At 43.0% G+C, this 13,109-nt stretch overlaps 2 protein-coding genes across 3 annotated transcripts; one reads left to right on the forward strand and one right to left on the reverse strand.

Moving 5' to 3' along the window:
- The first annotated feature begins 89 nt into the window (after positions 1-89).
- On the forward strand, positions 90-5,371 carry LOC103316269. Its single transcript, XM_032600656.1, has 6 exons — positions 90-865; positions 965-1,507; positions 1,608-2,008; positions 3,403-3,496; positions 3,560-3,733; positions 4,720-5,371. Exons 1-6 carry the CDS (start codon positions 700-702, stop codon positions 5,229-5,231), a joined length of 1,890 nt encoding a protein of 629 aa, XP_032456547.1. The 5' UTR covers positions 90-699; the 3' UTR covers positions 5,232-5,371.
- A 186-nt stretch (positions 5,372-5,557) lies between these two features.
- NV_30064 (NPF-like) lies at positions 5,558-11,572 on the reverse strand. 2 transcript variants are annotated; one of them, XM_031930882.2, is made up of 3 exons: positions 11,229-11,572; positions 6,405-6,616; positions 5,558-6,327 (listed from the first exon to the last, which is right to left on the reverse strand). In XM_031930882.2, the coding sequence occupies exons 2-3, from the start codon at positions 6,596-6,598 to the stop codon at positions 6,144-6,146; spliced, it is 378 nt and encodes a 125-aa protein (XP_031786742.1). In that variant the 5' UTR covers positions 6,599-6,616; positions 11,229-11,572; the 3' UTR covers positions 5,558-6,143. The 2 variants fall into 2 exon arrangements, with proteins under 2 accessions (XP_031786742.1, NP_001161193.1); NM_001167721.1 differs by lacking the exon at positions 11,229-11,572 and having other exon boundaries at positions 6,144-6,327; positions 6,405-6,598.
- Positions 11,573-13,109: the final 1,537 nt, after the last annotated feature.

Genomic DNA, 13,109 nt, shown 5'->3' on the forward strand with positions numbered 1-13,109 from the left:
CTGCTCCCGATCGCGGACCCGCTTGCGTTTAGCGAGCCGCGGTTGGCTGGCAGGTGGCGACGCCTATCGACCGATGCTCGCTTACTGGCTTCTGATAAGGTAGAGTGTACTCGGCATTTACCTATCGGGAGAGCTCGGTCGGTACGACCGACAGCGGCTATCACGGCGCGTCACCGCTTTGCTCAGCAGTGATTACGCTTACGCAGATATATTTAATATTTTAATCCAAATCAGTCGAGAGACTGAGTTATTGGAGCTTATCGGTACTGTTATGCGTGTACGATATTTTTCGTACATACCTTTTCGTTATCGGAATGGAATTGATGACGCCAGATTGACATCGATATCCCATCGGCATCTCGATTCTATAGCTCACGCAACCTTGTGCTCAGTGGCATTTCTTTACAGTCGTGAATTTTGATGGATGTTCTTAATTAACTACTCTTCATAGAGTTGCATTTGGTATTCCCAATCATTTTGCGATCATTGGCGCAGGGCTTGAATTTAACGTTTAAATGCAAGTATAACGAAAAGACGATATCATGTATTTCACTGAATGTGCTCATCGTCATTCTTTCAGGTTTAATTATATCTAAAATACATTGAAAATGAATTATTCGGTCTGATGATGTTCGTTGAAACGCTATTTCTCATTGAAGTAAAAATGTAGTCACATATTACTCATTAGAGGCGATTTTCATGTCGATTGCTCGGACATTTAAGATAATCTCTCGAATAATTTCCGATAAGAGGGGCCACATTTATAAAAGACTTGGTTCTTTATCATTTCGGAGCAGATTCTTTTTTTTTGGTCTGCTAACCAGTTGCTCGGTTACACGTATTCGAATAATGGCCACGATGAAACGTAAGTGTGACAAATTTTTTTTTTTCTCATCCGTCGTTCAAAACTCGTACATTATCGCGCCTGTCTGTTATTCTTCACGACTATATATTGATATTTCAGATTCCATCTTTCTTTTGCTCACATTGGCCATCAGCGCATCAAGAGGCGCTAATGGTCGGATGAAACCGTACTTCATAAGTCTCTACGATCAGGGAGAAATTTTGCCGGTACCCAAAGAATGTCCAAAAATACAGGATCCAAAATATACCGTTCACATTGCGCACGAAACCGACTGCGATAAATTCTACACGTGCAGTTTTGGGAAACCGCATTTGAAGTCCTGTCCAGTTGGCTTGCATTTCAATCCCAGAAAGCAAGTTTGCGATAATCCGGCAAACGCAGGATGTGTTCCTGGAACCGGTTCGACCTCTGCCGCAACCACGACGACAACCGAGGCCACCCCGACCCCGAAGCCAACAACCACGACAACCGAGGCTACCCCGACCCCGAAGCCAACAACCACGACAACAGAGGCCACCCCGACCCCGAAGCCAACAACCACGACAACAGAGGCCACCCCGACCCCGAAGCCAACAACCACGACAACAGAGGCCACCCCGACCCCGAAGCCAACAACCACGACAACCGAAGCCCCTACACCAAGTATGTTTAGCTTGTTAAATCCATGCTAGTATTGATGATTCAAAACTTAAAAGCAAAAAAATCGAGCGTAAATAATTCTGCTGATTAATTTTCACTCCAGGCTACCCAACAGCTTGTCCAGCAGTTGATCCCGAAGAACCGGTCCTGCTACCCCATGAGTGTGTCTGCCAAAAGTATTACGAATGCCGTAATCGTGAGCAGATTCTACAAGAATGCGCTTCAGGCTTGCACTTCAATCCTACTTCTCACACGTGCGATTTACCATCAAATGCTGGCTGTGTCAGCAAACCAACTCCCACAAGTCCGATTCCAATCATTCCTGGCGAGTGTCCGATGGTCAACGGTGAGTTCGTCGTTCATATCCCTCATGAAACAAAGTGTGCTTTCTTCTATAAATGCGATAATGGGGCGAAAAAACTTTTCGAGTGTCCTGATGAATTACACTTTAATCCAGAGTTACACGTTTGCGACTGGCCAAATCGTGAGATGTGTGTAGACGAAGCCTTTTTTTAAATATAATAAGATGACTTTACGTTTTTTATGACGGTAAGACTTGGCTAACCAGCTCTATAGAATTTCATGTAAAGCATCTCAATGAATATTTTTTTACTGGGTACATTAAGAAACGGTAGAAGCTTGATGGTTTATAAATCAAAGATTTCCTATGCGAATAATGCCCCAAAAATAACTGAGCGTTAACTAATAATTAACATTACACATTTTGGGACGAGTAGATTTTAAATTAAGTAATGTATTATTTATTGTAATAGCTATGTGTATGTCTGGTTTTGCATAAAGTGTAAATAAAAAATGTGGATTACTTAAACAACGCTGTATTTTCTCTCCAACTCCATCGATTGTAATTAAACGTACTCACTTCATCTACATAAGAATAAAGAAAATTCATTTAACCTAGAATGCGGATTTTGCAATAAACGGCGTGATAGCATGCCTAACACTTGTAGTCTTGCAATTATTTCGAAATGTAATTTATTCCAGTTGTATATACAAATAAAGTAAATAAAAACCACATAAGACTATGTGTCAAAATGAATAAAGTATTTTCATTGTTATAGATACTCTCACTGATCCATCGAACAATGTAATGACCTTCAAACGCAAATAACGTAGTAATTGCACCTATTTTTGCCTTTTCAAATGCATAAAACTATATATAATAATCGTGCATTCGGCCTTGAAGAATTTGCATGAAAATTAACCGAAGAATATCACGTCTTTATCTTATTACATATGGACCATCGGACTTGCTACGGCGATTTACATTTCCTACTCCTTATATTCAACAATCGTGTTTTTCTAATTAAAAATAAAAACAATGACAGAAAAGCGCATCAATTGGACTTGCATCACCCTGGCGTCTAGAATTTGGGCATCGTGTAATTCGAACGATGCTGCCACATGACTGATTTGATGTTGGCTGGCCCCAAACATTACGTCAGTATTGATAATTTTTTGATCTAACGACAAAACTCGCCTACTGTGAATCAGTCTTTGCATTTCTTCAAAATTAATCGTATGCATTATCTTATATTTTTATTTTGAAATATTTCATGATATGTACGGCATACACCGTATAATTCATATATACATGCATACTGGCAATAAATAAATCGACTGTATACTACCTGGTTATTAGTTTTCTTGTATAAACTTATCGCAAATTAGTCTTACATGTATTGTCGATTTTTTAATAATTCTTCTTGGCATTTTTACTAGACATTGAATTAAAAAGCTCAACGTATTTTTTGTTAAGTAATGCGTACATCACGAAATTTATTTATATCACCTGTGCCAAGAAATTATTATGTTGAATACTCACCTGATATGATAATCTTTCCAATAATTCTTGATAAGAGGGTCCAAATTCATAAAAGACATTTTTCTTCGTCTTTATAAAACATATTGTTTGTCTCCTGACCAGTAGCAGAAGATCGAAACCACGTATTCAAATAGTAGCCACCATGAAAAGTAAGTAAAATAAGTTTTTTCTTCCCAGTACTTTGATAAATCAATTATTTATCAACGTTTTAGCTCCTATATTCCTTTTGATGGTCACATTGGCCATCGATGCATCAATTAGCGCAAATAGCCAGGCGAAACAATACGTCATAAGTGCAAACAAAGAAGAAATTTTGTCAGTGCCCACCGAATGTCCGAAAATACAGGATCCGGAAGTGACTGTTTTTATTGTGCACGAAACGGACTGTGATAAATATTACAAATGCCTCAGTTCCGGAAAAAAAATTTTAATGCATTGCCTACCAGGCTTGCATTTCAATCCCAGAAAACAAGTTTGCGATTGGCCGTATTCTGCGGCAGACTGTGGGTATTCATTAAATGATGGTAATGGACATGCTCCGACCTTCCATCTTCATTATGATATTTATATAAAACATAGCACACTACATTTTCATTCTAAACTTTATTAATGTATCTTAATGTAGCTTGAAATGTTGCATCTATATCTCATTGCTATATGGCATGGACCAATTGTACTTGAAATGAATGAAAATAAAAAACAATAATATAAAAAGGCGGATCAATAATGTTTTATTATAACTAACGACGAAAATCATCTATGAATTTTAGCTCGCATATATGACGATTGATTTTTTAAAAGTTCTTCTGGACTATGAAATAATGCGAGATACATTATAACGTACATTATCTTTATATCTATTCATTAAAAGTATCGCCAGTCTGGTATTGAGTGCGTAAATACTGCGTAATAAAAAGAAAAAAAGAAACACTGAACGTCACTTATTTTACTAAATATACTTATCGTCATTTATTGAGGATTATTATCTAATACACTGAAAATTAATTATAATTTCTGGTGTACTTTGAAACACTATGTCTTGTTGAAGTAAAGATTTGCTTCACGTATTAATCATTATAGATACGTTTTTTACGTCGATTGCTCGGATATGTAAGATAATCTCTCTAATAACTTTCGATAAGAGGAGCCAAATTTATAAAAGACACTGTTCTCTATCATTACGAAGCAGATTATTTTTCTTTGGTTTGCTGACTAGCTGTAGTGCGTTGGTTACACGTATTCGAATACCTAATAGCCACGATGAAACGTAAGTGTGGCAAATTTTTTTCTCTTCCTTCCTTAAAAGCTAGCAACATCAACGCAATTGTCGCGCCTGTCTGTTATTCTTCACGACTATATATTGATATTTCAGATTCCATCTTTCTTTTGCTCACATTGGCCATCAGCGCATCAAGAGGCGCTAATGGTCGGATGAAACCGTACTTCATAAGTCTGTACGATCAGGGAGAAATTTTGCCGGTACCCAAAGAATGTCCAAAAATACAGGATCCAAAATATACCGTTCACATTGCGCACGAAACCGACTGCGATAAATTCTACAGGTGCAGTTTTGGGAAACCGTATTTAAAGTCCTGTCCAGTTGGCTTGCATTTCAATCCCAGAATGCAAGTTTGCGATAATCCGGCAAACGCAGGATGTGTTCCTGGAACTGGATCGACCTCTGCCGCAACCACGACGACAACCAAGGCCACCCCGACCCCGACGGAGAGTACCACTACATCAACGACGATAACGACGACAGAGGCTACGAATACTTCGACCGAAGAAACTACTACAAAACCAAGTATCCCGACCCACGGTATTATAATTAATATTTTTATAAAAAATAGTACGATTATTTTTGAATCGCCGCGTATAGAATGAATAACAATGTATCGACAGATTTACTACACCCACATTAGTATAACGAATAGTAGAGTCCAAGTGGAAATGCGATTTATTGAATTAATATGTATGTCATAATAATTGTACACGATTGAATCGCAAAAAAAAAGAACGCGAATGAAAACACATCATTTTTTAAACTATTTATTATAATACCAAACAAAATTTGCAATATTATACAAAATAAACTGATGGATAATACTTGCATTCGAAAAATCAATTTACTAGAGAATCCTTACCTATATTTGCATTTCTTTAATACACAGTATCGTATTGATGCTTCGATGATGAAGTAAAATGTGTGCTGAATTAAAAAAGGAAACAGTTTATTTCGAAGAAAATTAAACATTGCCATCTGCAACCTGCGTATCAGTTCACCGATTAGTTCTTGCAATGATACATGATACAAAATTAATTATATGCATTATATCTTATATCTTTATTTTACGTAATACTTCATATGTATATTGTGCATGCAATCGAGCATCGTCTCTACATATATGTATCTGTCCGCAAACAAATCGTCTCTCGTGTACATACTTAGCTGTAGATCGAAAATAAAAATTTCTTTTGCATTCTTTTGCAAAAATAGAGTACGCAAAATAAATATTTACGCAATGCGTATATAATACTGAATTTCGAAACGAATATATCCTATACTCTTCTCTTATCGGTCCATCTTTCGTCTCGATTCCCGGCGTAAAGTACACAGCGTTAAATCTACATCGTTCTGCAAAAAGCCCCCTAAGCATGCTTTAACGATCGCGTGTCTGGAAAGATAGTTTTTTCTGTTTTAACGCGATACCTCTATGTCGTTAACAATGAAAATCGCGTCCCTGTTCTCGCGGCTTCTCTCTCTCTCGTATGTGCTTAGGGAAAATAAAAGAAGCTTTACTCCATGATCTCGTAATATCTAGCGACGCGATCGTAGGGCTGCATGATCTGCAGCTTGCTCCGCTCGTCCTTGTCTACCAGTTCCTGCTTCTGCCGGCTGAAGGCCAGGAGCATCCGCAGGAAGTTCAGGGGGTGCTCGTAGCCCTGCTGCATCGCGTACGGCTCCGCCCTCTTGCCGTAGCTGTGAACATAGCATCGACAATATCTTGGAAAGCTGCTAATTGTAACTCTCAAAGAAGAAAACGAGCGTCGACTCACCGCGCCTTGCCGCTGAGCGAGTAGTACTCCTTGACGAGGTCGAGGTACTGCCTGAGCTCCTCCGGGCTCTCGAAAACTTTGGGCCTCGTGGGTCTGGCCATCGGTTCGGGTTCGCTCTGCACGCTGACCGAGCCCAGAGCCAGCACCGTCAGCGTCAGGTAGGTCAGGTGCATCATCGCCAGGCTTACGCGCATCTTTCCGGTCCTCGAAATCTGGAGCACAGTTGGACACGTGGATGACGGATTCGGGAAAAGGCGCTTACTCTAATCGCGACGATCAGTCGCGACGTCGGGATTAAGAGATTAGGAGCAAGTGTTTACGCCAGAGCGTAATCTCGCTGCGTGTAGTATCATTAATCGATAACGCCGGCTCGTACAACTGATATCCCCGCGGAAAAATCGAGCCGTGAAAGAGTCTTTTCTATGGAAATCGCGGCTGAATGAGGCTGCCGGAGAGCGAAGCCGAGACTTATGCGCCGCGGCCATTGATAAAACGTCAGAGCAGCGATCGGAGCGCGACGAGTCGAGTTACCTGTTGCTTTCAACGAGCCGCCGGCCAACTTTGGCGGTGATAAAGCAGTGGACGTGTCGACACGCGGAGGTTAGCGGGTATCGATTGAAGAGTATGACGGATGCCTCGAAAGTTTGGAGGGATGGCTTGCTTCTCTTATCTGGCCTGCATTCACGCGGGCTCATTTTATTTAATGAGGGGGGGGGGAAGAAGAGATCGTCTGCTCGGCGATTATTTTTTACCAATTTTTCACACACAGCTATCGAGCTTGCGCAACATCTATCGCTCGAGTATAATATGACGTCAGGACTAGTTCGAAAAGGCTATATATATAACTGTGCATCTCGAAGGGTTACGCCTCGGCGCGGCATTGCTAATCGATCTTGATAATCTCCCGAGATAAATGCACAGGTAGACTGTGTTGCCGACGGGTTTTAACGTAATTCCGTCGACATAATGTACTGTTACGCGGGGGCATCATCTGTCATCTAGGCTGAAGGTTAATTGCGCCCGGCCCCGAAACAAATAGTCCGGGAGTTATGCGCCTGCACTGCTGCTACTGCTATAGATATACGTGGATGGGTATCGTCGTAGTTGCACAACTTTTATCCGTTTTAATTATCTAACCCAGCCTGTGTATACTGCTAGTTTGTGCTCGCGATTCGCCGTATTAATAAGACACCCTCTATATCCTCGTTATTATATTCGGACTGGCGAACTGCACGCCAAGTTGCAATGCGAACTTGATTGGAAAAATATTTCACGGACCTGTCTAAATGTAAAACAATCGCTGATGAAAAAAAAAAACAAAGTGCGACTGTAAAACCGGAGCTGTATTTTTTTACAGCTTCTCATACGTTATACTCCAAATAGATTCGGCGCTCGGGGATGCGAAATAATATAGGCAAATTGTAAAAAAAGTCAGACACTCTCATTCTGGATTGGCTGCACGTCGCCGCAATCGGCGCACGAATAAGAAGGTATACAAGTCCCGTCGTGCGCGACGTCTCCTCTACATCATATTCCTCTCCGTGAAATTCGAAAATTATCGCGCTCGTGCGGAAGTATTAGCGGTCGATGTTGCTATTTCAATTATTTATCCGCCTAGCTGGAATCGCGTACACGAATTATCTATCCTCTTATCTCGCTCGTTCTCTCCATTTTTCAGCGAGAGATTACACCGGGCGCACGCGCCGCTCTCCTATTTATCGCGTGGGCGCGAGTACGTGTTACTCCTTACGTACGGCCACCTTACCGCGCAATGTATATATCTCGGTAGCTTTTTACGCGATGCATCTCCCTCGTAAAGTTCGATGCGTCTTCTTTTTTCGATCCGCGGAGGAGCGTAGTAAGTTTTAGGGCCGTCTGTGTGTACTGCGGGGCGATTTTGAGCTCGGCGTCGGATGAAAATGACGGATGAGATAGGGTAGTGCGCTGTGCAGTTGTTGCAACACGCTGCAATGGGTTGGGTAAAAGTTTCGTATTCGCGCTGCGAAATTTCTTCCTGATATACAATTTACCGCGATAGGAGCTTGTAAAATTACTCGATTTCTCCTCGAGGATATTTTGAAATGATGTAAGGGCACGCGATTATATTCTCCCCAGCTTTTTTCCTTCGTGTAAGAATCGTAAACAGCCGAACTTTTACCGCCAAACAGAGAGAAGCGGAAAAACTTAAGCGAATAAAGTTAGCGGAAGCCTCGAGTTTATTCTTCGTTATATTGCCGTAAATTGACACAACTAATTGCCCCCCCCCCCGATTCGGCGCTACTCGACTCAATCCGCCGATAAGAGTATAATCGAGCGATAAAAAGCGCAACCTCGAAACGGTACCGAGTGACTCACTCCAAACTCGCACTCCAAATTTAAACCGAAAAAAAAAATTTCGTCTCGATCGATCTATACCAGAGATATACCTGATGCGCACTCGCTCTACTTACGGAGGATTAAAAGTCTTGCTGCGCCGCACGGGACCTGTTGCGCGTCTCTCCGTTAATACCCGCGCTCCGAGATAACGGCATCTATAATCGAAGCCCGAATTTTCGAACGCGTACGTACTCGGAAGACAAAAAAAAAAACACTTCGCGGGGGCTTCCCCGTTTAAAGTGCAGAATTCCGTCGGCGCGCGTGGAAAAAGCCGAGCAAACTCGCAGTCGCGGTGAATATTCATACGGGGACTTTTTAAATGCAGCGGCGCACGGCGGCCGACGATTGCGACCGCGACTAAACGCATTAGCGTCGTGGCTTTCGATTTTACGCTCGATCTCTTGCGGCCATCGCGCGTTGTACGAGCTGCGGCAAAATCACTCGATGATATGACAAATTCTAATTCCGAATTAATTTGCGCTGCGGCTCTCTAATTGATCGTCCGCAGATGAAACGACGAGCGGCGCCGGACTCTGATGCGTATATTGCGCGCGATGGCCTGGAGATTTTTCCATTTTTTCGAAATGATGTGCGTCGGAGGAAGAGAAGCGCGTGCGGTGAGTTGGCGTTGCGAGGACGTTCCTTTTTTTTTTTTTTTATTTTTGTTTTAAAATCGACCCGATTCTCCTTGATTGGTCTTCCAACTACGTCGCTTCGGTCTCTATTATCGCGTCCATTCGAAATTACATCAATCCCGAAATTCGCGCAACAGTCGGAGTGTTGAAAAACAGAGCTCGACGAAACTTTTCTATTTTCCCAGAGCCATTTTTTTTTTCCTCTGTACACATCGCGCTTCTATTTTTTCGTATTTATTCCGACGGATCAAACGGAAACATCGCTCTAGCTATAGGTTTTGCCGAAAAAAAATACACCTCCGAAGCGTGGGCCGCGTCTTTGGAGAAAAAAATCAAAGCTCGCGGATTTCTCTCGCTGTCCCGTTACGGATAAACGCGTGTATGCGCGGTGTGCAACGTTATCTCGATTCTCTCTCTCTCTCTACTCGAGTATACGTTATATAGAGACGAGCACTTGGGCCGTCGGTATTCGCGCTGACGGAATACGTGTATGTAGTCGAGTTTACACGTGTTTGCACTTTATTCCCGCGCGTTGTCTCGAAAGTCCGCATGCTTTTTTCGAGGCTCGCGTGTCGTCGTTGAGATCGTTTCGATTGGGCGTTATTGTTACTTTTTATTTTTTTTTTTTTATTAAAAATTGACTCGCCACCTTAATTGAAATACCAATCACCGTGAAAATAGAGATGATTGTGTGTACTTCAAAAGGGAGCGACGCCGTGAAACACGTTGCGCATCATTAAAGTTACGATTTTATGTTAAAAATAAATTACATTGATTAAACCTTCGTCACACGGACCGTCCCACGCTTGTACACGGCTCGCTCTCGGCTAAAAGTGAAAAGCGAAGCTACACACACACACAGAGAGAAGGTTGTACAGCGAGTTCGGGCCGATCGCTCATAATTTTCGCTAATGAAAAGCTCGAGAATTGCATTATACTACACGGCATCGCAGACGCAAAGGCTATGCATCTCCCGTTTCATAATTGTATAATATCCTCTGTTACACACCCCCTGCTCTCTATATATGCCATACAATTGTAGGACATGTGTAATTGCAGCGGTACGCGCGTACACGCGTGTAATATATACAGAGCAGTAGACAACGAGCAAATACATCGCGCATAGGACAGGAGAGCCGAAAATAAGTTTATAGAGATAAGATTTATCATAACCGCCGCGCAGTGCTTTATATATAACTGCTAATACAATTACACGCTGGAAAAAGATCGGGGCCGCGGATTAGTTCGTTTAATAATCTAATTCCGGCGTTGAGGAAAAAAAGCTTGCGGGTGTAACGGATCACGAAATTTCGATGCTGGCGGTTATCGATAAGATTTATACGGTACACCGATACCCATCGCTGACTCGAATGAAATTAATTTTCCGTCCTCGACTCCTTGTTGTGTCCCACGCCCGAGTCCAATAAACATTCCTCAAACGCTCGGACTTCATATCGCCGCGTATTCGCGTAATAACGAGGATCTACGAAATATCAATATAGTATAAGAAGCCGAGCTTTCGAATTTTTCAATCAGCCGCTAGTTTTATTTGAGTTTCGCGGCGGCGGCGATGCATCAAGATGCGGTACAAATTTTATATACCCTCGCGCAAATATGTGAACAGCCCGAGCGCGACCCTTAAGATCTCCATCAATCAAAACGTGTTATATTACGTGCCGCGTGAAGAGAAAGAGAGCGCAGTGCTACGGATCGCCTGAGAAACGAGTCCCGTTCGCCGGAGCTTTTACAGGCGGTTGAGTAGATTCGCGGGCTTGAACACGAAAAAAAAGAAGAAGAAGAAAGCTCGACTCACCAAAATGTCAGCCCAGCAGCCTTCGATAATCAGCAGGATGAATGAAGCCTTCGCGCACTAAAATCCCTCCTCGGTCGAGTTTAGCGGCTAGCGATAGCTTCAGCGCAGTTTCACCTCTCCGGAATCGTCAAACTCTCTTGATCTCTCTCTTGATCCAGCGAAGTAGCTTCTTCTCCCTATGCTATCTCTAACTCGGTCTATAGCTATACGATATAGCAGGTAAAGCGCGCAACTTGAGCTCCCGTGCGAGTCGCTGCGAGCCGTAGCGCGCGGGTGTCTGTAACGGCTCGCCGGTCCCGTGGATGCCGCTATATATACCCCAGAGTGAGAGCGAGCCGCGCGCTTGACTATGTATATATAGACTCACCCTCTGCCGCTCGTCTACAGGTGCGCAGCGCCAGCCAATCCCCCGCGTTCGCGCCAGAGAGATAGAGAGAGAGAGATGGAATATCGAGAGGGAGAGTCGCCCGCGCACTCGTGTCTGTCTGTGTGCGTGGACCGGATAGGAGTCCCGCGAGGGGGTGTCTTTATACCTTTTACGCACGCGGTATATAGTCTCTATCGCGATGGATGTGTATGCGTGTGATTTCGGGACGAGGAAATCGACTTGGCGCGCGATCAAGAGAGGAGGATTCGTTCTTTTTTTCTTTCGTTTTTTTTTTAGCGGAGTCCTTGAAATTTAACGGTATGTGCATCACGATACAGCCCTTGTATGGATTTCCCGAATTAGCGCTGTTTGACGAGCTCTTACGACCAATTCGCACGTCTGCGACGAGTTCGATCGTTTGTGCAGAGAACGAGCAAGGTTAGAGCTGTTTTCCTTAGCTTAGCTTTTAAAATCGTCACGACTTTCTCCCCTAAGTGCTCGGCGCAAAAAAAGGATCTGATATATCAATCGCTTGAAAATCAAACGCGGAATGTAATCGCAGCATTTTTAAGAATATAATGGACTCGTATAAAGATAAGGAACAAAATTTCCCACCTAAATTACGGCCTCAGCTGCATCGCGACGATAAAGCGTTCCGCGAAACTACTCTGTGCACAGCGACATTTTTCGTGTAGAGCTTTCGTCATCAGACATATGTCGCTTTGTTTCGCTAGCTGACGAAATAATTTCTTTTCCACGGATTTATGCTAAACCGTGTTTAATATATTTTTCTCTATAAATACACCCCTGCTCACGTAGTTCGAGCGGTTATTCCGAGGCACTGCTGTACATTCGAATGTATCCGAAATTCGGTAAATATTACGCTAAATCCTTGTAATGCGCGAGCAGCGCGCGTGCGAAGCATTTCCATATATCGAGGCGATGGACATTTCTTGTTTACCGTGTGCACACTCGATCGTGCGACGAATATGCGAGCTTTTTTGCTTTTTTTTTTTGTTTTGTTTTTTTCATCGCAGTTTAACGGCATCGAATCGAGGCGCAACTTCTATTTTCGGGCGTTCGCAGTGTTTCAAATTTCGCATTCATAAAAGCCGTGAAAATTTAAGCCGTGAGCAGCTCTAATTTTAACGCTGCGAGAGATCCTTGGCATCAGCATCGCCGCAGCTCGTGCAGTATGTATCAGCGGTCAGCGAAAACTCGCGGAAAGGACACACACGTCTCGGCGATCCGCGCGCGCGTTTGTATGTGCGGTAGGGATGAAAAACAATATTAATAAAAGAGCACCCCCGCTGAGGCAAATTCATTAGCCGCGGCCGTGTGGGCTCGTACACACGCGCACACACACACGTCGGACTTAAGTCTTCTCTTCGATATTGGCTTCGTGCGTCTCTTGATTTTTGGCGAGAAACTTTTCAGTCGCCTCCCCCCTGCGCTAATCCCCCTCACTCATCCCTCGCAGAAGAGATTCAAAACTCGATATTTCATCAATCTGA

This window comes from Nasonia vitripennis, chromosome 5 (assembly GCF_009193385.2).
Source record: "Nasonia vitripennis strain AsymCx chromosome 5, Nvit_psr_1.1, whole genome shotgun sequence".
In the NCBI taxonomy this organism is placed as follows: Eukaryota; Metazoa; Arthropoda; class Insecta; order Hymenoptera; family Pteromalidae; genus Nasonia; species Nasonia vitripennis.

Excerpts from the sequence above, each read along its gene's own strand:
- LOC103316269 (XM_032600656.1), top strand. The coding sequence starts at position 700 with ATGTCGATTGCTCGGACATTTAAGATAATCTCTCGAATAATTTCCGAT. Across the intron at positions 1,508-1,607 it reads AACCGAAGCCCCTACACCAA|GCTACCCAACAGCTTGTCCA; the intron begins GTATGTTTAGCT and ends TTTTCACTCCAG. Across the intron at positions 2,009-3,402 it reads GTGAGATGTGTGTAGACGAA|ACATTTTTCTTCGTCTTTAT; the intron begins GCCTTTTTTTAA and ends AATTCATAAAAG.
- NV_30064 (XM_031930882.2), bottom strand. The coding sequence starts at position 6,598 with ATGCGCGTAAGCCTGGCGATGATGCACCTGACCTACCTGACGCTGACG. Across the intron at positions 6,328-6,404 it reads TCGCTCAGCGGCAAGGCGCG|CTACGGCAAGAGGGCGGAGC; the intron begins GTGAGTCGACGC and ends CTATGTTCACAG.